We start from the raw sequence: 24,947 nt of genomic DNA, 5'->3' as shown, positions 1-24,947 counted from the left end.
TGGCGCATCCAATACAGCTGGTTTTAGTTAGCTTGCCTGTGATCCTCTCATGCTGAACTTGTCCCTGATGGGTGTGGCTTTCCCAGCCCCTCCTGAGGATACCCAAGTGCCGCCCTGTGGCAGAGGTGTGATGGAGCCAGTTGCCACCAGTTTCCAGGAGACATCTATTAATGTTTCTGTGAGCTGGTCCTTGTCATACTGGAAACCTGAAGTGTTTACACCAGGGAAAAAGGCACACAGGCCCCCCTGAGTTGACCTCTGCAAGGTGCTTGCTAGGCATTTAGCAGTGCACCCCTATCCCACCACCACTGGCCCCACCGCTACCCAGTCTTGCTGGCATCCTGAAAGCCCTGGAGCTGGATGAGAAACAGGACTTGCCAGACCTTATTCTTGTACCCATCCTGTTAAACCCATGCACATTCACACCAGGTAGTGTGGCCCAACCCCCGAGCCCCACGCTTACCTCGGAGCACGCGTGGACCCACCCCCCCAGCTGCACTCCCGACTACCTGACAGAAGCTGTGAGAGTGAAGAGGGCAGACCTCAGGCGTTCTGGCAGCCATGGTGAGCATGCTCCCCGGGGACAAGGCCAGGAGAGCAGAAAGGAAAGCCTCTAGCAAGTGAGGGGTGAGAGGTTTGGTTTTGGTTTGTTTTGTTCTTTTGGTTTGGCTTTATGCACAAGATCCATCATTAGGACATTCTAGAATGTTCTGAGGGACACTGATTCATAAAGACCGTCTCATAGACAAGGCATTGTGTCACACACCCCTCCCCCCTTAAATAGAATTATCATTTAAAGTCCTGATGTATGGGTAGGTTATGCATGTCCTGTGGGACGCATGTGGAGGTCAGAGGGCAACTTGAGATGTCACCTCCTTCCTGCCACCTTGTGGGTCCTTGGGATTGAAGTCGGGCTCTTGAGGCTGGCTGACCAGAGTTTTTAACCTGCCAAACCACCTTGCTGGTTCTTTCTTGGTTCCTTACTACTCTCTGCCCATGGGACCTGTTGGTATCTCTGGGGCTTAGCAAAGACACATGGTGGCAGCCAGCTTCATGTCCCTCACTGACCCTGAGACCTAAATCTGCTCATTAGGGTTATGGTTTAGGCCTATTTGCTTATTTTGGACTTATAACCTGTTAAATGTCATTAAGTGGAGAGATAGCTTAGCCGGTAAGAGCATTTGCTGTGCAAACAAAGACCTGAGTTCAGCTCTCAGCACCCATGCTGAAAGCCAGGTATGATCCCAGGAACCCCAGCACTGTGGTAGGCAGACAGGAAGATAACCAGGGCTTGCTACCTGCCAGCCTGGCTTTAGGTTCAGTGAATGACCTGGTCTCAAGAGATAAGGCAGAGAAAGTAGGATTCCCGATGTCCTCTTTGGCCTCTGCATGAACACAAGCTCACAACACACACACACACACACACACACACACACACACACACACACACACACACGTGCACGCCCTCAGTAAACCAGAATAAAGAGTACTCCCTCGTCTCCCCAGTACTCAGAAGGCCACAGCATCTTGAACTCCAGGCGATCGGGCTGCATACAAAGTGAGATTCACCCATCTTAGAGAACAAGCAAGCAAGCAAATAAGTAGAGTTTTACTAACTCACAGGGTTCCCTTCAGGCATAACCAGAGTCCTTTCTACTGTCCCACGATGTGGTCCTAAGAGGCATTCGTATCTCCCTCCAGGTCACGTCTCTGGGACTTCCGTCTACAGAGAGAAGGAGGACATGTACGACGAGATCATCGAGTTGAAGAAGGTAGGCGCTCTGCTGCCTTCTGATCAGCAGTGAGAGCTTTGCTCTAACGTGACTGAAAGTAGGTGTCTTGCTGGGAATTGTCAGACACCCGGAGTCCACGCCCTGGTACCTTACTGTAGGAGCTGGCCATCCTGGCTGACAGGAAAGCCTGGGCAGCTGCAGGAGAGGTAGTGGACTTTCCAGACATGGTGGTACATGCCGATCATCCCAGCACTGAGGAGATAGAGGCAGGGGAACAGGGAGTTCAAGGCCGCACTGGGCAACATGGTCTTATAGCCAGGGAGGCATGAGACCCTGTGTCTGAAACACAAACGAGCCAGCTATGCAGTAGCAAAAGACCCACTGAAGAGGAGTGCAGCCCAGTCATTGGCTTCACTCAGTACTGCTGAGGCCAAGGTGCCTTTGAAGGATTCCTACTCAGTCTCAGAGACTCCTAAGTAGATGCGGAGAGCCCCCAGCAACGAGTCACTATTATAAGTGGAACCTAGGAGCCATATTTTGGGGGGCTTAGAAATAGGCCTTTGTGAAAATGACCTTGACTGTTTAAACTCATCATTGTAAGTTTTTGGGAGATCTGCCTGAGGGGCAGACAGTTTTCTAGAATGTGTATGGCCCTGTGTTCCATCATAGAACAGCAGAGTGTTGTGTAGAATCAGTCATCCAGTGAGGGGCTGGGGGGTGTGGCTCAGTGGTAGAGCCCCTGCCTAGAATCCCCCAGTGAGGGACTGGGGGCGTGGCTCAGTGGTAGAGCCCCTGCCTAGAATCCCCCAGTGAGAGGCTGGGGTGTGGCTTAGTGCCTAGAGGCTCTCAGTGAAGGGTTTGGGGGCATGGCTCAGTGATGCTGGGAATTGAACTCAGGACCTCTGGAAGACCAGCCAGTGCTCTTACCCACCTAGCCATCTCCCCAGCTCACATGACATGTGGGGCTTTAAAAACCTCTCTTAAAGCCAAGTATGGCTGTAATCCCACCAGTTGGGAAGCTGAGGCAGGAGAGTTGCTGACAGATCTAGGCTGTCCTGGATTGCAGAGTAAGGTGGGGAGAGAGGAGAGCCTCCCCTACTCAGGGATTCACTGTACACAGACCTTCCTTAGGTTTCTGTTTTCAGTTGGTCAGTTGGGTTTTGGTTTTACATTTATTTATTTTGTGTGTACATAAAGGTCAGAGGACAACTTGAGGGAGATGGTTCTCTCATTCGTGTGTGTGTGTGTGTGTGTCCTGGGAATTGAACTTACATCATCAGGCCTGGTGGCAAGCCCCTTTACGTGCTGAGCCATCTTGCCGACCACCCCCCTCCTCCCTAGTCCTTACACATGCAGAAAAGTGATGTGGATCTGATGAGAACAAAACTTCGGCGCTTGGAAGAGGAGAACAGCAGAAAGGATCGGCAGATAGAACAGCTTCTGGATCCAAGTCGAGTAAGTCTGGGGCCCAGAGAGGCCTCCTGGGGTTGTGGGGAGCAGAGGGAGGAAGCCACCAGGGGCTTTACTGTCTCTGGCTGTTTCCCACAGGGCCCAGACTTCGTGCGAACCTTGGCAGAGAAGAAGCCTGACACGGGCTGGGTAAGTGGAACCTCCTGCTCCAAGGAGAGCCTTCATGGAACTGTGGGAAGGGCATGGGCTCAGAATTTTCTAGAACTGTTGTGCATAGAGCCATAGGGATCACAAGAGAGTATTTCCAGGGGGCAGCAGGCCTAGCAGAGGCTAAAAAATAGGTAAACCTCTGTCAGGTAGTCACAGTGAAGTCTAGGGGTGAGAGAGTGTGTATGGAACGCTGGTTTCAATGTGCAGAAGAGGGCTAGGAAGGGAACACAAGTTTATAATAAATAGGTAAGTACATACATACATACATACATACAGTCACTTGGGAGTTCAAGACCAGCCTCTGCCACAGCCTGGGTTAATGAGACCCTGTCTCAGAATACCAAAACAAACAAAACCAAAAACAACAACAACAAAAACCCTAACACACAAAAAGACAATCTCAGTGTACAACTTGGGGGTTCCATCCAAACCACAGATCTACTTTAAAATGGGGGTGAGATGGGAGTATGGAATATGCCATTGCCACCCATGAGTCAAGGAATACGGCAACAAAGGGTTAATGGGCTTGGTGGCATGGAGACAGGTATAGCAAAGCCTTAAGACTAAAGGGGACCGGAAAGAATGCCTCAGAAGAAGAGACTTAGGTTAGGTTACATCCGTCAGGAATATACAGAATATCTGTGGTGGTCACTAAAGATTTTGCAGATCTAAGATCCGTAAGGTAGGACCAGTAAGAATGGTGTAGGTGCATGTGCAAGTTTGCATGTGCATGCATGTGTGTGTGTTTGCATGTGCACGCTCTTTCTCTCTCTCACATGTGTGTGTGTCCACGTGCGTGTGTGCTTGTGTTCAGTGTATGTGTGTGAGTATACTTGTGCGTGCATGTGTGTGTGTGTGTTTGTGTGGGTGATGCCTGAGTGCTCCGGTCTCCATCTCCCCTGGGCTGAGATTACAGGCATTCAGTGACACAGCTGGGTCTTATGTGGGTGCCAAAGATCCAAATTGAGGTTCTCATGCTTGTGCAACAAGCACTTGAGCTGCTGAGACATCTCCCCAACACCCCAGCCCCCTGCCTGCCCTCAGTTGTAAAAGCAAGACAGTGAGTCTGGCTCCTCCCTGCTGCTCCTCCCGGCTCACAAGAGGCAGGGGTGGCGGTTGTAGCTGACTTGGCTTCTCATCTCACCAGCACTACATACTGGCAGGAAAGGAAATTATTTTAAGTTACTCTGAGTAAAACCTTACACCACCAAGCAACATGATTAGCAAGGATGGTGCAGACCAGATTTGGCAAGACCCAGATAAAAGCCGGAGCACTCAGAACCTACTCACTGTGGGTTAATACTGGCAAGCCCTGCCCAGCAGGAGCCACACATCTGCTATGTCACACTCGCTCTCCTGCCCACCCGATTATAGAGCTGCCCAGGCATTTTTGAGAGCCGGGCATGGTGGTGCACGCCTTTAATCTAGGCAGAGGCAGGCGGATTTCTGAGTTCGAGGCCAGCCTGGTCTACAAAGTGAGTTCCAGCACAGCCAGGGCTACACAGAGAAACCCTGTCACGAAAAAAAAAAAAAAAAAAAAAAAAAAAAAAGTGGCATTTTTTGTATTTACCTATTTACGGGAGGGGGACTCCGTTCCCAGGGTGCACATGCGAAGGTCAGAGGACAGCTTGTGGGAGTCCGTTCTCTCCTTCCACCATGTGGATTCCAGGAAGCTGCTGCTGTCTTGCTCTCCTGGTCACATGCTCAGCACTTCTCAGTGAGGAACAGGTTAGGGATGCTCAGTCATCACTAGGGTGTGCTAAGGAAGAAAGGAGGGAGTGTATGTGGGAGAACCCTGGCAGAGAGAAGCTCAGAGTCTGTAGGGTCACCTAGGAGGGAAGGCTGAGCCCTGAGCTGGAGATGGTGCTAAGGTGGTGGCCCTCTGCTGGCAGGTCATCACCGGGCTCAAACAAAGGATCTTCAGGCTGGAGCAGCAATGCAAGGAGAAGGACAACACTATCAAGTACGACCCGAGGGGGCTGCTGGGAGGTCTGCTGGGCGCTGGGCTAGCATCTCATCTCCCATCTCCATCTGCCATCGCCACGTTGGCTGTGTGTCCTTCCTTCTCCCATGTATCTGTTCCAACTTAAAACTATGAGAAATGTTACTCCTCCCTCCCCTGTGTGTCATGGGGAGAGGGCAAGCAGTCTACCCCTAGTAGGGCTCTACCACTGAGCTACGCCCCCAGTCCTTCACTGGGGGATTCTAGGCAGAGGTTCTACCAGTGAGCCACGCCCCCAGCCCCTCACTGGGGGATTCTAGGCAGGAGCTCTACCACTGAGTCACACCTCAGACCTGTTTTCTCTATTTTGAGACAGCATCTCCTCATTGAGCAGGCAGACAGGCCTTGAGCCTGTGTGATAGGGCAGCATCTTGGGGCTCAGCTTTCTCTTTAGTTTGAGTTCCCTCCACATTTCATTAGGAATCCGCATCTCTCTTTAATGTCTTACTCCTGCCCAAACACCATCAGTTTGCAGGTTACACACACACACACACACACACACACACACACACACACACACACAGAGTCCTGCTGCTGCTTTCTGGTCTCAGTGTAAGGTAAGGGATAATCTTAGATATAGTTGATTTCAGGAAAACTAAAGCAGCCTTCTGCACCTGAGACCTGGTTCCTATGGCATTGCCACCTTTAACTTGTTTCTTGATGAAGTTTGGCAGCATGAGTCTGGGTGCATGCTGATTTCCTGTTTGGTACCCTGAGCTCCGCTTTCTTCTGTGCCTTCTTTTTGAAACCTGTGACACATTAAGGGCAAGGTGACAGTGCTGATGGCAGGGGGAGCAAAGGGTTTGCTTTATTTTTTCTTTGTCTTGTTTCGAGAGAATGATGTGCTATTGTAGCCCAGGCTGAGCTGAGTTAACAGCCCTTCTGCATCAGGCTTCTGAATGCTGGGATGACATTCCCATGTCACCCTACCCAGCGCGATTCTCTATAAAGCTGGCTGCTCTGCTCTGAAGGAGATCCTTTGGTACTGTCCGCCCAGTCTCCAGGGCAGCCTTTCTTAGAGAAAAACCATCTGTGGCCTCCCTCCCTAGAGGAGCGGCTGCTGCCACTCAGAAGGACTCTGTCAGGTGCATTTGCTCTTCAAAAATATGAATTCCTGTGGTCAAGGTCAACGCCATCCCCTCTCTGACTTCCGGGGGTCCCTCCTCCTCTTCCACCATGCTAATTCTGAACTTGGGTTTCCAGCAAACTGCAGACGGACATGAAGACCACCAACCTGGAGGAGATGCGCATTGCCATGGAAACATACTACGAAGAGGTGTGTGCACCCTGGAGCATGTGGCTGGGTGGAGGCTGGTGCTGACCCCGAAACCTGCACACTGTGGATGCTCTCAGGTTCAGTGCAGCCGTTGTGCAGAGGTTGCAGCGGCATAGCCACAGTGTAGATTTCTCTCCCTGCACAAAGCCAGAACTGAGAAGCTGGCTAGGTGCAGTGAACACTGTCTTCCCCTTCTGTCGTGTTTCTGACACCTTCTCTTTGGATCCTCACAGATCCATCGTCTGCAGACCCTCCTGGCGAGTTCTGAAGCCACAGGAAAGAAGTATGCTTTCATGTGGGGCCTGTCTCCTGTGTCCTTGTGGCGACTCTGAAAAGCTGGTGGTCCTTACCAGCCACTGTCTGGCTCTCCCTTTTTGGGGAAGTTGTGCAATGCTTATTATGGGCAGTGCGGGCGATGTTACTGATAGGTTATTTCTCCACCAGCAAAATGAGATTAGAATATATTAAAGGCAGGTTTACCGGGAAACTGCTCTTGGGCAGGTGAGTTCACTGGTCCCAAGAAAGGTCAGGGAAGTCGCTATGGGTCAGGAAAGGGGAAGAGAAAGATAGAGTGCCCTTGCAGAGAGAGAAGAGGAGAAGAGAGATGGGGAGAAACAGAATGTCTGGATTATATAGGAATGAGCCTCTGGGGGATGGGCATCCCAGCCCCTGGGCTGGAAAGTTTAGGGTTCAGGGCAGAGTAAGCCAGGTATGGACTGAGAGATGCTGGGAGAACCTGGAGGGCAGGTCTGCTTTGATATGTAAAATATGCACCTCAGTCCTTTGTCCCAGGGTCTGAAACCAAACAGTTAAGTCCATATGTACATATTTGTGTGTGTATGAACATGTGTGCATATATGGAGACCACCAGTTGACACTGTTCCTCTACTGATAGCTCTTCCACCTTATTTTCTGAAGTAGAGTCTCTCACTGAACCTGGAGCCCCTGGTATCCTCCTGTCGGTATCTCCCCAGTGCTTACATATAACATGTTTTATTTATAAAAGACCTGCCCATAACACAGGCCTCTGTGTAAACTCCCAGCACCAGCTGCACTGTCCCTTTTATCCTTTGCTTGCAGTCACTCCAGACAGTAGTTGGAAAACATTCTCTTAAAGAGCCAGATAGGGCTGAGGAGGTCCCTTCATGGTAAAACACTAGTCAGTCTTGCTAAACTAAGCCAGGCATGGCTGCTTAGGGCTGGGCAGGGCAGGGCATCTAGGGGCAGGCGGGCGGCACAGAGGATTACACAGTAGAAAGATCCATGAGACTTTGTGGGCTGCCAGCTTAGGTCCAGGTTCAGTGAGAGACCCTGTCCCCAGGGAGTAAGGAGGTAGAACAGGACACGTGGCATCCTCCTCCAGCCCCAGACCCCTGCACATATGGACATACACACTACCTACCTGCGCACATATGTACATGCACCCTACCCACCTGTGCACACAGAGATCAGAGAAGTAGGGTCGCTTCTGTTGTTGTCACAGAGTAAATACCCTGTGACATTCCAGGGACACTGAATTAGTCAATGCTGACCCCACAGCTCCTGGGCCAGTGGATGCAGGCTGAGGCTCTTGCGTTCACTTGTCAGTATAAGGAATAGTGTGATTCTCTAACGTAGAGGCCAACAGAGTGGCAACACAGCCTTGCGCACACTAGGGGGCGCTTGGCACCGTGTTTAGGACCACTTTTTAAATATTTAATTGATGTTTGATTTTTCATTCCAATGTCAGCCCCCCTCCTCCCACTATCCCCTCAGGAGGCCGTCCCCCCATTCCTGCTCCCTCATCCCCTCACACTGCACCTCTCCACTCCAGCACATCGAATCACTGCAGGAGCAGATGCATCCTCCCCCACCGAAGCCAGACAGGGTGGCCCAGGCAGGGGACCCGCAGGCAGGCAGGCAACAGGTTCAGGGACAACCCCAACTCCAGTTGTTGAGAGGACCTGCATGAAGACCAAGCTGCACATCTGTTACATATGTGCAGGGGGCCTAGGTCCAGCCTGGGCTCGCGTTTTAGTTGGTAATTCAGTCTCTGGTGTCCCCCAAGGATCCAGGTTAGTTGTAGGACCAGTTTTATTTTAGTGCCTTATCTATTTATGTGTGTATTTAAATAAATTCGTGGTGCTCCTGGGAAAGGAACCTAGGACCTCCCAAGTGATAGGTAAGAATTCTACCCACTGAGCTATATCCCCACCCATTCCAGGGCCACATTTACACACCAGATTAAAATATAAAAAAAATAAAAGTAGAGGTGGTCCTGGTAACACCCATACCAATCCAACGTGCAGGAAGTGGGGGCAGGGGGATCCCGGGTCCCAGGACCACCTGGGATACATGTGGAGACCCAGTCTCAGAAGTGGGGGAAACTGGGGAGGTTGACAGTTGGTAGAGCACTTGCCTGCCATTCAGGAAACCCTGGGTTCTGTCCCAGCACTATATAAACTGGTTATGGTGGTGCACACCTACAATCCCAGCACTCGGGAGGCAGAGGCAGGCGGATTTCTGAGTTCGAGGCCAGCCTGGTCTACAAAGTGAGTGCCAGGACAGCCAGGGCTACACAGAGAAACTCTGTCTCGAAAAACCAAAAAAAAAAAAAAAAGAAGTATCAGAGGCAGGCTCAGGGTTATTCTCTGCTGTATCGTGAGTTCAAGGCTAACCTTAGATGAAATCCCAGAGTCAAAAAAAAAAAAAAAATAGAGGGAAATAAAAAGAGGGGAGTTGTTTCTGTCGCTGGAGTTAGACTAATTTCACCCCTCTGGGGATCAGGGTTAGTTTTCTCTCGGATTGGTAATGCTCGTGTGTGTGTGTGTGTGTGTGTGTGTGTGTGTGTGTGTGTGTGTGTGTGTGTGTGTGTGTGCGCGCGTGTGCGTGCGTGTGCGTGTGTGAGCCACTCTGACCTCAGAACACGGTAAAGAGCCATGTTCCTGGGTAAGATGCTGCCAAGCCCGTCTGGAAGCATGGTCCTCAGCCTGGCCCTTGCTTTCCCCCAGGCCCATGGTGGAGAAGAAACTGGGTGTGAAGAGGCAGAAGAAGATGAGCAGTGCCCTGCTGAACCTAACACGGAGTGTGCAGGAGCTGACCGAGGAGAACCAGAGCCTGAAGGAGGACCTGGACCGCATGCTGAGCAATTCACCCACCATCTCCAAAATAAAGGGTATCTACCTGTGGGCCACTCACAGAGGGAGGCCTGAGGAGACAGGCGAAAGAAAAGGGTCTCAGGAGTGGAGAGTGAGATTAGAGTTTGGAGTTTATCAATGGGAAAAATCATCCGGCTGCAGATGTGGCTCACCTGGGAGAGTGCTCACCTAGCGTGCATGGAGCCCCGAGTTCGAGCCCCATCACTACATGACCCTGGCACTATAGTGCACACATCTCAGTACACAGGAGATGGAGACAGAGATCTCAGAAGCTCAGGGATCTGCCCAGTTAGGTCCCTCAGTAAGGTCCAAGCTGGCCTGGCCTGCATGAGATAAGGAACCCTCAGGGGGCAAGCACCTGCCCCACTGGGGTCTGTGGCTTGTCTGGCAGCCTGGAGAGGCTGTGAGTCCATGCCTGAGAGGAGTGATCCTACTACAGTAGCCCATGGACACTGTCTTGTAAATCCTACTGCTCTTAGGTTACGTGGACTGGAGCAAGCCCCGGCTGCTGAGACGCATCGCAGAGCTAGAAAAGGTAAGTGCAGGTCTAATGTCTGATCACTCAGGGTCTACCCAGGCCAGGGAGCAGCTACTGTCTGGTTCAGTGGGAGACAGCTGCAGCGTGAGACAAGTCACTCAACACAGACGTATGGGTGCTCTGCAGACCTTACCAAGTACACACAGGAAAGACTACACTCTTTACAGGTCTGGGCAAGATGCAGGATTGTGTCATGCACAGCCCTCATTTTATAGAGGGCCAGGCCCAGGAACCCATTACTGGGCTTTTTTTTTTTTTTTTTTGAGACAGGATTTCTCTGTGTAGATTACTGGGCTTCTTATAGCAACAAGTGAACATGTATGACCATGAAGTGCCTGTGGTCTAGCCTGGTGAGTGCATATGTCTGCAAAGCCCAGACTTTTATATAATACTCACACTCTTAGCAATCTCTTCAGCTACATGGCTGACCAGGAGACCTGGGAGGCTAGCGAGCATTTCCTCATCTCCCACCCCCACACCAACCCCACAGAGCTGACTGATTCTGGGAAACTTGTCCATCCAGTTAAGATCTTGGGATTGTATGACAGGGTTGTAACCTAAAGATACCGCTCCTACCTAGACTGTAGGTAAGGGGAAGACTGCGGCTCAGTGGTAGAGCTCCTGCCTAGAGTCCCCCAGTGAGGGGCTGGAGGCGTGGCTCAATGGTAGACCCCTGCCTAGAGTCCCCAGTGAGGGGCTGGGGTGTGGCTCAGTGGTAGAGCCCCTGCCTAGAATCCTCCAGTGAGGGGCTGGGGTGTGGCTCAGTGGTAGAGTATCTGCCTAGAATGAATCTGCTGTTGAAGGACTGCGTGTGTGACTTGGTACAGGGGCTTGCCTAGGATGGGTTCTATCCCAAGTATTGAAAGAAAAAGTTGTGAGCCAGAGTCCCCCAGTTGTGTGGCAAAGCTGTGCAAAGGCCTAAGGGAGAATGTGTTAAATACAGTCGCATACTGACAAAGTAGGAAGCAAAAGAAGTGCATGTTGTGGAAATACTTTATACGCAAAGCACGCTGGGAAATTCAGAAAACCCAGGTACATCCATAGACCCATTAGACAAGGCCTGGGGAGACAGGCGTTACTTTCAGACAGAATTAGATTGGCTGAAGGTCCATCTCCAGGGTTGGAAATCTCCCACATTCCAATGTCTGTATCCTCCTTGCCTGCCTACCTCCCTGGTAGCCTTTGTGGTAGTGTGGTAGCTCTGACTCATGGCCTGCCTCTGGGCCTGGCCAGCCCTTTCCCACTTTGGGCTTTGACTGCTAGGAAGGGGATCTTTCCAGAGCAGCGGCCCTGCTGGCTCAGCCCCCACAGTGAAGCTTCTCCCATACACCAAAGATTGGCTGCCCCTGTGCCTCACAAACAGAGGTAATGTTAACAAACGCTTCCATTGCCTCCAGAAAGTGAGTTCCTCAGAAAGCCCAAAGCAATCTACTTCAGAGCTGGTGAATCCGAATCCCCTGGTCCGCTCCCCATCCAACATCTCAGTGCAAAAGCAGCCGAAAGGGGACCAATCCCCAGAGGACCTGCCCAAGGTGCCCCCGTGTGAGGAACAAGAGCATCTCCAAGGAACCGTGAAGAGCCTGAGAGAGGAGCTGGGTGCACTGCAGGAGCAGCTGCTGGAGAAAGAGTGAGTGCCTGGACCCACGCCATCCAGGGCTGAAGTGCTGGGCCCATCTGTGTGAGTTAGAGGGAGAACCTGCCTGTTATCTCAGCACTTGGAGGGGTTTGGACAGGAAGATCGTAAGTTCAAGGCCAGCCTGTGTGTCTTAGGCTTTTAAATTGTGATAAAGCCATGATCAAGGCTGCCAGCCCTGCCCACCCTGAAACCTGTTGCAGAGAAAGGGTGTCAGGCCCCACCCCCATAGGTGCTGTTTGGGAACACTAGGCCTTGTGCCTGCCCCTCCCCCATAGCCCTTCTCCCAAATATCCCCCACCCTACCCCACCCGGACACCCTTCCTCCTACCTTACCCTGGCCCTGTCCATTTGAGAACTGGTCAGGTGACGCAGGGCCTCAGGCTCTGCCCACTCATAAGCTGGTGAGGGTTGCTAAACTGGTCCCACTTGGGAGCTAACTGGCAAGGAGGGCCCCAGGTCCTGCCCACACCAGAGCTAGCTAGGGTTGCAGGGTTTGAAGCTCAGCTGGAGAGGTTAGGAATAGAGGATCCAAGGCCCCACCCACTGGGACGTGAGGTTGAGAAGCAGATCCCCACCAGGTCTGGCATGTGCCAGCGTTCCCAGCACTTGGGAGGCTGAGGCAGGATTAACTGGCAGGAGCTAGTTAAGCCTGGCTACATAGAGAAACTCAAAAATCCAAGATCCGGGGATGTTATTCAGTGGTGCGGTACTTGTCAAGTGTGCCGGCAGTAGTTCAATGGTGCAGTTCTCGATCAGCATGTGGGCCGTCCTTCAGTAAGACAGTACTTGCCCAGCATGTGGGTACCTTAAATTCAAGCCCTAGAAACATGGGATGGGGGAAGGCCAGTGTAAAAGTTCAGACCTGCCAGACCCTACAAACTCTCCCTGGTTGCCTCCCGGCCTACTTTCATATGCACCGCTGAGAGTTGATGGTGGGTTCCTTGTAAAAATTAGCATTTCATGGAAAGACACTTAAGTTACGATGGTGGGCCTGAGAAATGGATCATGAGATAAAGGCACCTGCCACCAAGTCTGATGGGCCTGCCTTAGATCCTGGGACCTACCTGGTGGGAGGAGAGCCAGCTCCCACAGGGTTTCCTCTGACCTCCACATACGTGCCATGGCACATGTGCAAGTGTGCATGCACATACACACAGTTCACATAAAAATAAGTCACATCGGACACTCTGAAGTAGGTAACGCCTGCATTTTCTGTCACGCTGTTATCCATGCACAGTAAGACAAGACAAAACAAAAAACAGTTGTTACCTCAAAGGGGTTAGCAGTTTCTTCTGTAGCCAGATATGAGTGGCCACAGTTACCTCAAATACTGTGTTCCACCGTGGTAACAGTTTCATGAGGTTGTTTAAAACGGCAGAACAGAGAAAACCCTAAGTCCAGGCAACTTACATACATGGTTGGAAACCACAGGGAGGTGGATTTCGGAGAGCAGGGGAAATCTCAGCTTCAGCTGCTGTCTGAGGACTTTCTTAGCCTTTGGGTGGGAGGCCAGAGGACCATCTGTACCTTCTGAAAGGATTTGCCTAAAGGTCCCATGGATGTTCGGTCACACACAGAGATAGACATTGATGGCTGTTAGGACAAATGAAAGGAAGTTCATGGTAATTTGACTCTGAACCTGTAACATTGCAACCCTACACACTGACACACAAGGTTCTAGTTGTTCAAATGTCTAGCACTGGGGACTGGAGCAGTGGCTCAGCAGTTAAGAACATTTGTTGCTCTTGCAGAGGGCCTGGGTTCGATTCCCAGCACCCACATGGCAGCTCACAGCCATCCATGACTCCAGTTCCAGGGCATCTGACACCTGCTTCTGACCTTGTATGTGGTGCCCATACATGCACCAGGCAAACATTCATACACACAAAACAAAAGTCAATCTTTTTAAAGTTTTAACACAGATGTGGGAACTGCAGGTGTGTCACAGTTGCTACCTCTTTCAAAGCCCTCGCTATGTGACAGTCACCCCGTTAAACACTCAAGGAGAAGCTCGTTTAATGTGGAGATTAGCAAGGATCTGGAGAAGTAGGGTCACCAACGTGAAGTGGCAGATCTGGGTTTCAAACAGAGCCTTCGGGGCTGAGTTCATGGCCCCAGTGCCACCCATATCTTGGTGCAGCATCAGCCCGGAGCTCAGGGTAAGCAGTGTCCCAGTTTAGGCCAGAGAGAAGCAGACACTTCCTGGGCTCAGACACTGCTGAGGAAGGCACTGTGTCACTTAAGTGTCCTCAAGGGCTCTGTCTCAGGGTAGGATTTTGTTCCTGTTGACCCTATCCTGTGACAGTCCCTCTACACAGTGTTGTCTGCAGCACAGTCAGAGATGCCACGCACTGTCATTAGAACCAAAGGCATGTCAAGGTGCCGTCTAGATCCACCTCCCAAGGAAGGAAGTGGGTCATGGGTCCAAGAAGCATCATCCTCCAGCACGTGGTAGCCTTGGGTCTCGTGACCATGGAAATGTCTCTGCTTGTGTCTCTCAGCCTGGAGATGAAGCAGCTGCTACAGTCCAAGAACGACCTGGAGAAGGAGTTGGAGACAGCCAGGGAAGGCGAGAAGGAGAGACAGGAGCAGGAGCAGACTTTGAGGTAAAGTTCACTGAGTGCCAAGTAGCATTTCGACCTTTTGTTTTGGTCTCATTTTGACTGACTCAGGATCTGCCTGTGTCGTGCAAGCTGGCCTCAGTTTACAGTTTTCCACCTACAGCCTCTCGGTTGCCAGAACCACATTGTTAGGGTCACAAGTGTGTGTCCCTACCCCAGATATCTTGGGTTTGTCTGTGACAGGTTTCATGCACCCGACTCTGGCTTTGAACTTATTCTGGAACCAAAATGACCTTGAACTTTGTAGCCTCCTACCTCCACCTCCAAAGTGCTATGCTTGCTTGGGGTGCTAGCATGCTGTTTTATGTAGTACTGCAGATGGACCTCAGGCCTTCCTGCATGTTAGGCAAGCACTCGACCACAGACCCGCATCCTGTCCCCTCTGCCAACTCCGATGACATTTTAGGAATGATGCGGGGCCCAGCATCCTCAAGTCTCAGAGCGAGCACAGGCGACAACTCAGCCCCTAGAGCGGCTCTCCTGGTGGTCTGTAGTTCCTATAGTCTCCCTACACAGCACTGCCTGTACCACTGTGTGACCAGGTCATGTCTAAGGTGACATTTCCCTTTGCACTTTAGGGAGGAAATTGAAGCACTCACCAAAAAGTGTCAAGAACTGGAAGAAGCTAAGAGAGAAGAGAGAAACTCCTTCATAGCAATGACTGATGAGGTACCATGTGGCAGGGATGTCCCCTCGACTACACATGGCAGGGCTTGTAACCATTTCTTCACATTCAACTCTCCATGATCACCCACGCCTGTCACCTGCCCTAATGATCTCGGTAACTCGGGTGACGTGTGCAGAAGCCTCAGGCTGGCCCTGGGTCTCAGGAGGTTTAGATGCAGTGGTGCAGCTCTGAGGAGGAAAGAAGCCCAGAAAGGAGAGGAGGAAGAGAAGGAATAGCTGACTCCTAACATACATAGACGAGAGTTCCAGAACAGTCTGTGGGCAGGTGTTCTACTGCACCCTCATTGTCCCTCCCCACACCCCACATTTGTTTTGTTGGTTTTGCAGGGTTGGTCAGAACCCAGCCCCTCTCTGGGGGATTCTGGGCAGAGGCTCTACCACCAAACTATACTCCTAGCCTTCTTATTATGTTTTATATTGAGACAGGGTCTCACCTAGTTACCTAAGCTAATCTTGAACTTATGATCCTCCTGCCTCTGCTTCTTGGGTGCTGGCATTACAGGCCTATGCCCTTCAGGCTTCTCTTTTGTTTTTCTATGGAAGTCTCAGGACTTGCTGTCAGGCGAGACTTGTGGCTGTAAAGGTCACTTGGGTATTGTCTACTTCCAAAGGTCAGAGAGAGGCCCTCTGGTCCCTGTTCTCTAATCTACTGACACCTGCGTATCCAGGAGATAGATGCACCCCCTTGCCAATGTATCCCATGTGTGGGCACCTGACATAAGCACGAGTGGAAACTATTTCCTTAGGGACTAAACTCCCGTGGCCTCCCTTTGCTCCGGAGGGACCTGATATATATATGCATAATATATAAACCTTCTTGGGCCATACATGGTTGTGAAGGACCACAATCCCAACACTCAAGAGGCAGAGGCAAGAGGACAGAGAGTTCAAGGCCAGCCTGGGGGGCTGGGAAACTAACTCTGTAGGTAAAAGCACTCTTGCTACACATGCATGAAGACATGCTAGGGACAGAGACAGGAGGATACCTGGGGCTTGCTTGCTACCAGCCTAGGAACAGATCCACTGAGGAAGTTTTTTGTCCTTGAAAGAATAAAGCAGAGAGTAACAGAGCAGGGCAGCTGGTGTCCTCCTCTGATCTCCACAAGCAAAAAGGCCTTCACCATAATTGGGGACAAGATGTGAAGAACACATGGCTCACCATGAGGTTGGCTGGTTTAAACAGGTGTGACCTCTGAGCCACAGAGCATCCTGGTTGCTGGCTACCAGGGCCTGGGTGATTGTCTTGGGATATGAGGATTGCACAAAGGACCATGCTTCCTGTCCTGGGGTCTGTCCCATCTACCCAGGAGCAGCCAGGGCACACATGTCAAAACTCTTTAAAGTAGAGCAAATACAAATCTGGCCTTTGGTGCTGACTGGCACCGCTGTGTCGTCAGCCACCTACTGGGTGTGCACACTCTCACGTGGCTGGGAAGGCTGCCTGCTGCAGCACACTTCTCCATTGGGCCTGCCTTTAATGTATGTGTGGTGGCATACACGTGCGCAAGTAGGCGAGGCTGGCTTGTGAGAGAGCCCAGGGGTTTTCTCGTTTCTGCCTCCCTGCTGCTGGGGTCACAAGCATACGCTGGCACACCTGGCTTTTGCATGGATGCTAAGGATCAAACTCAGGTCCTCGTGCGTATGCAGCAAGCACTTGACTGACTTAGCATTTCCCTGGCATTGAACCTGCCTTTTGATGGAAGGAAAATAATTCTCCTAGTAATTTTAACTTTATTGAAAAGAGCCCTGGTAGGTGGCAGATTTCAGAGACTACCTAGAAGTCAGCTGTGTTTCAGCGGTACAGTCCCCGCCTCTTCCTACCAAAAATACATCAGCAGTGTCTCCACTTCAATTTCCCAAACCCCACTCTTATACCACATTAATCTTTAAAGAGAACCCCCAGAAAGACCGCCACTGCGCCAGGCTCAGACTTTGTTTTATTAAGTCTGCTGTCTGATGAGCCAGGCCTGCTGCCCCGCGGGGTAATATCCTGGTTAATATCCTGTCCGCTGCCTGCTGCTGGCATCTCCATCGCAGCTGGCCACTTTCATTTCCTGCAGGCTCACCCAGAGCTCCATGCCCCATCGCCCTGCAGCAGGCACTCTGAGCCAGACTCTGACAATAGTGCTGGTGAGGTGGGTGGCTCCCAACCCCCTGCCCCATGCTCTGAAGAGAGGAGAGAGGCTGCCATCAGGACCCTGCAGGCGCAGTGGAAGGCCCACAGGCGCAAGGTGAGCTTCCTGGCCCACGTCCAGCTGTAGAAAGCATTGGGTGTTTGTGTGCTCCATTACCCAGTGTGTTTCAGAGTGGAATGGCTCGCAGAAGGCGAGGCTGCTAACTGGCCTCTCGAAAGGTGGGGTGGTGTACACCTGTAATCCCAGTGCCAAAGAGTATCAGGAATTCAGGGGCATCCTAAACCACAAGAGACCATTTAGCAAGTCAGGGACCTGATGGTGGCCATCTTGGATAGCCACAGGACCTCACTTCTAGTTCCATCTCTATCAGTCAGTCTCCCTGGTGGACACAGCATTGGCTCAGCAGTGAACTTGTGTCCAGAGGCTCCTGAAGAGACAGGGCAAGCCTTTTCTTCTAGGTAGATGACAGTTTCAAAGCAAGGAAAGGTTGGATTATCCCGTCTAGCAGAGCACAGGAGCTGGCCCCACCCTCCTCGTCTCTATCCCTCATGGGAAGACAGTTAATACGGGCTCAGATTCTTTTATTATTTGAATCTTTTAAAAATTTAGTTGCAACCATTATTCTCTTTAATATTCAAGCTGCCCCAGATATGGTCCCAAGAGCCCCCTTTCCCTGGCCTCAGTGGCTGTGGTCTTACTGAGCATGTCATTGATTTTTGGTGAAAGAGGATTCACACACACACACACACACACACACACACACACACACATGAGAACAGTGAACCATCAGGTCCCTGACTTGCTAAATGGTATCTTCTAAGGAAGGGGGTGCACGGGATCCGCCAGGGACCCCATGATTTGCTCACACTAACTCATTTCTCCATTCTTTATTTCAGAAAAGAGAAGCAGCTCTGGATGAGGTGAGCCCGGTCGGTTCCGCCCATCTTGAAACCCCTCCTTTGACCGAGGAGAGTGGAGGCATGGAGAGGGTGTGGGCGGGTGGTACACACGCACTCGTGTGGGGGATGCCCATGCCTATGTGCATGGGGGTTAGAGGAAGAAGGCAGAGCCTGCTCTGTCGCTTTTGGGGTACTCCCCTGAGACTGGGCCCATCACTGAACTTGCTGGCCGCAGCTGTATCTGCCCCTAGTGTACTGGGGATTCAAATTCAGGTCTTTTGCTTGCAAAGAAAATGCTCATAACCTCTGAGCCATCTCTCCAGCCCAGCCAAGGGCTATGCAAAGGCTTTGATTCTTTCTTTTTATATCAGTACACTGTCGCTGTCTTCAGACACACCAGAAGAGGGCATCAGATCCCATTACAGATGGTTGTGAGCCACCATGTGGCTGCTGCGAGTTGAACTCAGGACCTCTGGAAGAGCAGTCGGTTCTCTTAACCACTGAGACATCTCTCCAGCCCCTTAACGGCATTTAAGTCCTGACTTTTCAGGAAATTAATTCAAACTCCAACACAAAGTTTAAAATATACCAGTAACAGAAGCATAAAATGGAACACCTGAATAACTTCACATTTTAAAAATTCTTTTACACAGCCTTTCCTCCATTCCCACGTTCAGTTCTGAGTTGAGCAATCCCACATGGCCAGCCACAGGCGCCAGGACGCATGTGCTGTGAAGCAGGGAGCACCGAGGTGTCCTGAGCACTAGGGCTGCTGTCCTACAGCCTAAGTGTCCCCACAGGATAGACAGGAAAGGACAGTAGAGTAATCCCCATAGGAGAAATGGCAGGAAGTTCTCACAGTGACAGTGAGATTGGAGTAAGACACTGGTACTTGTTACTGGGATCTCCTACATTCTAGGTGTGCCACTACCACTGAGCCATGCCCCAGCCCCTCACTGGGAGATTCTAGACAGGGGCCCACTACCATTGAGCCACGCCCCAGCCCCTCACTGGGGGATTCTAGGCAGGTGCTCTACCACTGAGCCACACCCCAGCCCTTCAGTCATGCCCCTAGCCCCTAGCCACGTCCCTAACCCTAGCCATGCTCCAGCCCGAGCCACGCCCCCAACCCTAGCCACACCCCCATCCCCTCACTGCAGGATTCTAGTCAGGTACTACACTGCTAAACCACCCTTGCAGCCTTCCCTGTACTTTTATTTTGAGAGGAGTTTTTACCACGTTGTCCAGGATGGCCCATGAATTTGTTTGTGATTCTCCACTCTTCAACTTCGGTCCTAAGTATCTGAGACAGCTCAGGCCTGTACTGTCAAGCCCTCTTCCTTGTGGTTCTTCCTGCCCAGATGTCCATCCTTGCTCTGTAGCTTTCCAGTTAGATGAGCTCACTTGGGGCTAGGCTTCAACCCAGACACTGTCCAGCTGTTAGGTGTTCTAACATAAGCCAGGCCCAGAGCTCAGCCAACATCTGGGACTGGATGTCTCAGGCCTCAGTTACTGCCCTTTACTTTGGCTCATTGGTCATTGTGTACAGGGGTCATCCATTCACTCCAAGAGCTAAGAGCAGGCATGGCTGGCAACTTCATGGCATCAAATCTGCACAAGGGCTGGGGTGTAGCTCAGTGGTAGAGCCCCTGCCTAGACTCCCCCAGTAAGGGGCTGGGGTGTGGCTCAGTGGTAGAGCCCCTGCCTAGAATCCCCCAGTGAGGGGCTGGAGTGTGGCTCAGTGGTAGAGCCCCTGCCTAGACTCCCCCAGTAAGGGGCTGGAGTGTGGCTCAGTGGTAGAACCCCTGCCTAGAATCCCCCAGTGAGGGGCTGGGGGCGTGGCTAAGTGGTAGAGCCCCTGCCTAGAATCCCCCAGTGAGGGGCTGGGGTGGTGGCTCAGTGGTAGAGCCCCTGCCTAGAATCCCCCAGTGAGGGGCTGGGGTGTGGCTCAGTGGTAGAGNNCCTGCCTAGAATCCCCCAGTGAGGGGCTGGGGTGTGGCTCAGTGGTAGAGCCCCTGCCTAGACTCCCCCCAGTAAGGGGCTGGAGTGTGGCTCAGTGGTAGAACCCCTGCCTAGAATCCCCCAGGGAGGGGCTGGGGTGTGGCTCAGTGGTAGATCCCCTGCCTAGAATCCCCCAGTGAGGACTGGAGGGGTAGCTAAGTAGTAAAGTGCTTATCCAGAATACAGGAGACCCCGGATTCAGACACCAACACTTAAAAAGCAGAAAAATATCTTACTGTAGCTTTTTTGTGACTGCGAAGTATGTATGTGAAAAAAAGTCTATAGAACAGATCAACTCTGCTGTAGAGACATACCAGGACATGACGTCTCTAGCAGACACCGGTGGTACACATCTGCAATCCCAGCACTCGGGGGGGGGGGGGGCAGAAAAGCATGAGGTTCAGCACATGCTTGAGGTCTTCCAGAGCTGTGCATCGAGACCCTGACTAGAAAAGCCAAAGTAAAGTGTAAAGTCTGAACTATTATTAGCAGCTAATGTAACTGTGCTTAGCAACTGGTTCCACTGTTCAGGATTTGTTTGGGGGGTGGGGGAGGCAACAGCCAGCCTGTGCCTTTCTCTCCCTGAGGGATCTGCACATGCACCAGCATTGGGGGTTCAGAGGAGGCAGAGGGAGACACAGGGACATGCCCCTGAGGTTACACAGTGGTGAGAGGAGTTTTCTCCATCACTCTTTAGTCTTCACCCAGTACCATCTTCTACTAACCGAGTCCTTCCCTCTTTCCTGCCAGGCAGCGACTGTGCTCCAGGCAGCCTTCAGGGGACACCTAGCTCGTTCGAAGCTTGTACGCAGCAAAGTCCCAGACTCCAGGTCTCCCAGCCTGCCGGGCCTCCTCAGCCCTCTTAAGCAGGTAACCATCTGAATGGATGGACCCTGGCTGCTCAGGCCCTCCTCAGCCCCTTTTGCACTTCTTCAACAGAGTAATCTCAAGCCCCTTACGGCCTGCCAGCCTTCCTGGCTGAGCAGATGTGCCTGGTGCTCCATCCATTCCGTGCTGGGATAGCCCAGCGTGTCCCCTTTGATACATCTCCAGCAAGTTTAGCATTGAAGTCCAAACCAGCACACCTCATAGTGAACGCAGTGCGGGGCATGAGGGAGAGTAGTTAGGGGTCAGCTGGGAAGCCCCCCTCCCGGGAGATATTTGCATGGGAGACCACAAACAGGCCTCTCTCCCCTTGTCCTTGACTGCAGAGTTCTCCTGCACCCCGTGTCCTAAGCCCCATCTCCCCGGCTGAAGAGAACCCAACACAAGAGGAGGCCGTCATCGTCATCCAGTCCATCCTCCGTGGATACCTGGCCCAGGCCAGGTTCATGTGAGTGGGCCACAGGCACCTGGGGCTGTGTTATTTCAGGCTGACAGATACCCATTTGAGGGCCAGTCGGGACTCCAGTAGGACATGGCATGTTGTCGTGGCACTCTCTGTGTGAGCCACGGTCTGGCAGCTCACCATGGCAACTTGTAGGCCTTTGGGACATCCATGCTTCCCTGCAGGTATTGTGTAGGCCATAGGCTCTTGCCCTCTGGAGAAGACCTTTCTAGACTGCATCTCTGTGGTGGGTTAGAGGCAAGCAAGTAGATGTGGGGACACCCCATGGAACAGGGCCCATAAGTGTGTGGGTGCTGAGGGCTTGAGCTCACATAGTGTCCCTTTTTAAAGAAAAATGTAGCTTGGCACTGTGGGAACCCACCTGTAATCCTAGCCCTAGGGAGGCTGAGGCAGCAGGATCATGAGTCTGAGATCAACCTGGGCTACATAAATAGTTCTGATTTAGCCTGAGCTATATGGTGAGTTCCAAGCTAGCCTGGGCTACAGAGTGAGTTTGCGGCCAGCCTAGGTTATTAGCAAGAGGATCTCACAAAGACAAACAAATATGACTGAACATCCTGAGCTCAATGGTGGGTGGGGATGGGGGTGGGGGGACGAGCCTTGAGGACCTGAACCCAAAGGGCACAGACTCGGGACCAGCTGGGGCAGGGCCCTAGGCTCACGTCCATGGTGTCTCACCTGTGGAAGAGGCTGCCCCATGGAGCCAAATGCTGAGGCAGGCAGGCCAGGGTGATCTGTGTTCTCAGCCAGAGCTTTCTGTCTTCCAGTGCCAGCTGCTGTCGAGAGATTGCCGCGTCCTCTCAGAGGGAAACTGTTTCAGTGACACCCTCAGGATCCGCCTCCCCACCCTCCCTCGAAGCTTCTCCTGGTAATTCCATTCACTTGGTTCTGTCACAAGGGGGAGGTGGCCCTCCGAGGGTTAAGCCAAAAGAAGGCTGAGTCCCCAGTGGCTTGTCCCCAGTGTCAGCTGCCTTGACCTAAGTTCATTTTATGCGAGAGACCCGAGACTCACTCTCCTCCACTGCTGCTGGGACCACAGCTGGGGCCGGGGGTCCAGGCAGTAGGTGGCAGTGGCATGGGTCCTGTGCCCACGTGTCCCCACAAAGCTGTGCACTCAAAGCTTACCTGGCTTTGCCTCTTCAGGGCTCCTTAGCCCAGGGCTTCCTTCTCCTGACTGCTTGTTTAGGGAAACACTGCTTTTATTCCCTTTTCTACTTCATTAAAGCTCCAAAGCTGGGTGAAGATCTAGCTTAGTGATAGAACACTTCGTAGTATGTGTGAGGCTCTGGTCCCATTGAAAACAACAAGTCAAACACTGGTGGCTTGCGCCCTTAATCCCAGCACTTGGGAGGCAGAGGCAGGCAGATCTATGAGTTGGTCTATAGAGCAAGTTCCAGGACAGCCAGGGCTATACAGAGAAACCCTGTCTCAGGGGGAAAAAAAACATTGGGTAAAGAAGCCCAGGGCTGGCAGGAGGACCACTCAGCTGGTAAAGTTGTCTTTAAGGCAAGTAGAAGGATCCAAGTTCAGTTCCTAGGTCCCACATCTCAAACCCCCCTGGCATGGTGACTTGTGCTTGTAATGTCATTATTGAAGAGGAAGAGCCAGGAAGATCCTTGGGGCTCAGCCAGCTTAGCCAGATGAGCAAGTTCCTGGCCAGTGAGACACTCTGTCCCCCAAAAATAAATGACAGCATCTGAGAGATGATATGTAAGGTAAAACCACATATGAAAGCGCACAACCACACACACACACACACACACACACACACACACACACACACACACGCACACGCATGTACAGATATATAAAAAGCAAGCCCAGGGCACAGGCAGACTCTGTTACCAGCTATAAGATCTGACCCACACTGAGGTATAGTCCCTGTAAGCCCCCTACCTGTGGGGCATCTCTCCTCAGGAGCAGAGACCTGACAGATACCCAATGCAGTCTACTAGCCTGGGGTTCCACTGTCGTGTGGATGGGTTACAGCAGTGGCTCCCTGTGACTGGCATGAACGAGGATGCACAAGGAGACTGCTAGGGGCTTAGGATCGTGTTAGCTGTAGAAGTTCAGCCGACGCTCTGCCCATGCGAGTGATGGCCCTTGGGTGTCAGGGGTAGGACTAAGAAGGCTGGCTGTTGGGGACAGGATGATGGGTGGCTGCTGGGAACAATTGGATAGGTTAGCTGGTCCTGCCCAAGACTGACATGCCTTATACAGAATGGGGTCCATCAGGAAAGAACAGCGAGGCGAGAAGTGGGGAGGCTGCTGAGGACGAAGATGAGGCAGAGGAACCGCCAGACCTGCAGCCCTACTCAGGTAAAAGTGACAGTGGCAGTCAGGGCGGCACCTTCCCGAGCAAGCCCCCAATTCTGATGGCAGAGGAGCACACAATAAGACCAGGTCCTAAAGCTGACTCCCACCTCACCCAGGGACTGTGGCTAGCTGGCCTTCAGCCTGACTAGTGCTCACCCTACTGTTTTTGTTTTCTCTGAAGTGCTTGCCATAGAACTCAGGGCCTTGCACATGCTAAAGGAGTGTGGTTGAGGGGCTGGAGAGATGGCTCAGTGGTTAAGAGGTCCAACCTCTCTTCCAGAGGTCCTCAATTCAAATTCCAGCAACCACATGGTGGCTCACAACCATCTGTAATTAAATCAGATGCCCTCTTCTGGGACATCTGAAGACAGTTACAGTGTANTTACATATAATAAATAAATAAATTTAAAAAAAAAGAAAAGAAGTGTGGTTGAGCCACACTCAGGCACTCAATGGGGGATTCTAAACAGGGGCTCTACCACTGAGCCACACTTCAGCCCCTCCCTGGGGGATTCTAGGCAGGGGCTCTACCACCGAGCCACACCCAGCCCCTCCCTGGGGGATTCTAGGCAGGGGCTCTACCACTGAGCCACACCCCAGCCCCTCACTGGGGGATTCTAGGCAGGGGCTCTACCACTGAGCCACGCCCCCAGCCCCTCACTGGGGCATTCTAGGCAGGGGCTCTACCACTGAGCCACACCCCAGCCCCTCACTGGGGGATTATAGGCAGGGGCTCTACCACTGAGCCACACTTCAGCCCCTCACTGGGGGATTATAGGCAGGGGCTCTACCAGTGAGCCACACTAGCCCCTCCCTGGGGGATTCTAAGCAGGGGCTCTACCATTGAGCCACACTAGCCCCTCCCTGGGGGATTCTAGGCAGGGGCTCTACCACTGAGCCACACCCCAGCCCCTCACTGGGGGATTCTAGGCAGGGCTCTACCACTGAGCCACGCCCCCAGCCCCTCACTGGGGGATTCTAGGCAGGGGCTCTACCAC

The 24,947-nt window shown here is 52.1% G+C and overlaps 1 protein-coding gene across 8 annotated transcripts in view; it reads left to right on the top strand.

Annotated features, from left to right (window-relative positions):
- The window catches only part of Iqce (IQ motif containing E), a 39,241-nt gene that overhangs the window by 9,281 nt on the left and 5,013 nt on the right, over nucleotides 1–24,947 (top strand). For 2 of the 8 annotated variants that reach the window (XM_021163165.2, XM_021163164.2), the window contains exons 5-22: nucleotides 430–564; nucleotides 1,702–1,772; nucleotides 3,075–3,188; nucleotides 3,282–3,332; nucleotides 5,246–5,316; nucleotides 6,559–6,631; nucleotides 6,865–6,914; nucleotides 9,622–9,785; nucleotides 10,248–10,303; nucleotides 11,704–11,933; nucleotides 14,444–14,548; nucleotides 15,142–15,232; nucleotides 17,311–17,481; nucleotides 18,282–18,305; nucleotides 21,036–21,155; nucleotides 21,497–21,618; nucleotides 22,401–22,501; nucleotides 23,854–23,952. In XM_021163165.2, coding sequence (XP_021018824.1) covers nucleotides 430–564; nucleotides 1,702–1,772; nucleotides 3,075–3,188; nucleotides 3,282–3,332; nucleotides 5,246–5,316; nucleotides 6,559–6,631; nucleotides 6,865–6,914; nucleotides 9,622–9,785; nucleotides 10,248–10,303; nucleotides 11,704–11,933; nucleotides 14,444–14,548; nucleotides 15,142–15,232; nucleotides 17,311–17,481; nucleotides 18,282–18,305; nucleotides 21,036–21,155; nucleotides 21,497–21,618; nucleotides 22,401–22,501; nucleotides 23,854–23,952 — 1,848 coding nt within the window. Of the gene's footprint in view, nucleotides 1–429; nucleotides 565–1,204; nucleotides 1,237–1,701; nucleotides 1,773–3,074; nucleotides 3,189–3,281; nucleotides 3,333–5,245; nucleotides 5,317–6,558; nucleotides 6,632–6,864; nucleotides 6,915–9,621; nucleotides 9,786–10,247; nucleotides 10,304–11,703; nucleotides 11,934–14,443; nucleotides 14,549–15,141; nucleotides 15,233–17,310; nucleotides 17,482–18,281; nucleotides 18,306–21,035; nucleotides 21,156–21,496; nucleotides 21,619–22,400; nucleotides 22,502–23,853; nucleotides 23,953–24,947 lie in introns of those variants that run through there. The other 6 variants (XM_021163168.1, XM_021163167.2, XM_021163166.2 and 3 more) reach the window with 5 other exon arrangements.

This window comes from Mus caroli, chromosome 5 (assembly GCF_900094665.2).
Source record: "Mus caroli chromosome 5, CAROLI_EIJ_v1.1, whole genome shotgun sequence".
NCBI lineage: Eukaryota > Metazoa > Chordata > Mammalia > Rodentia > Muridae > Mus > Mus caroli.
This window is presented reverse-complemented; position numbering and strand designations above follow the sequence as displayed.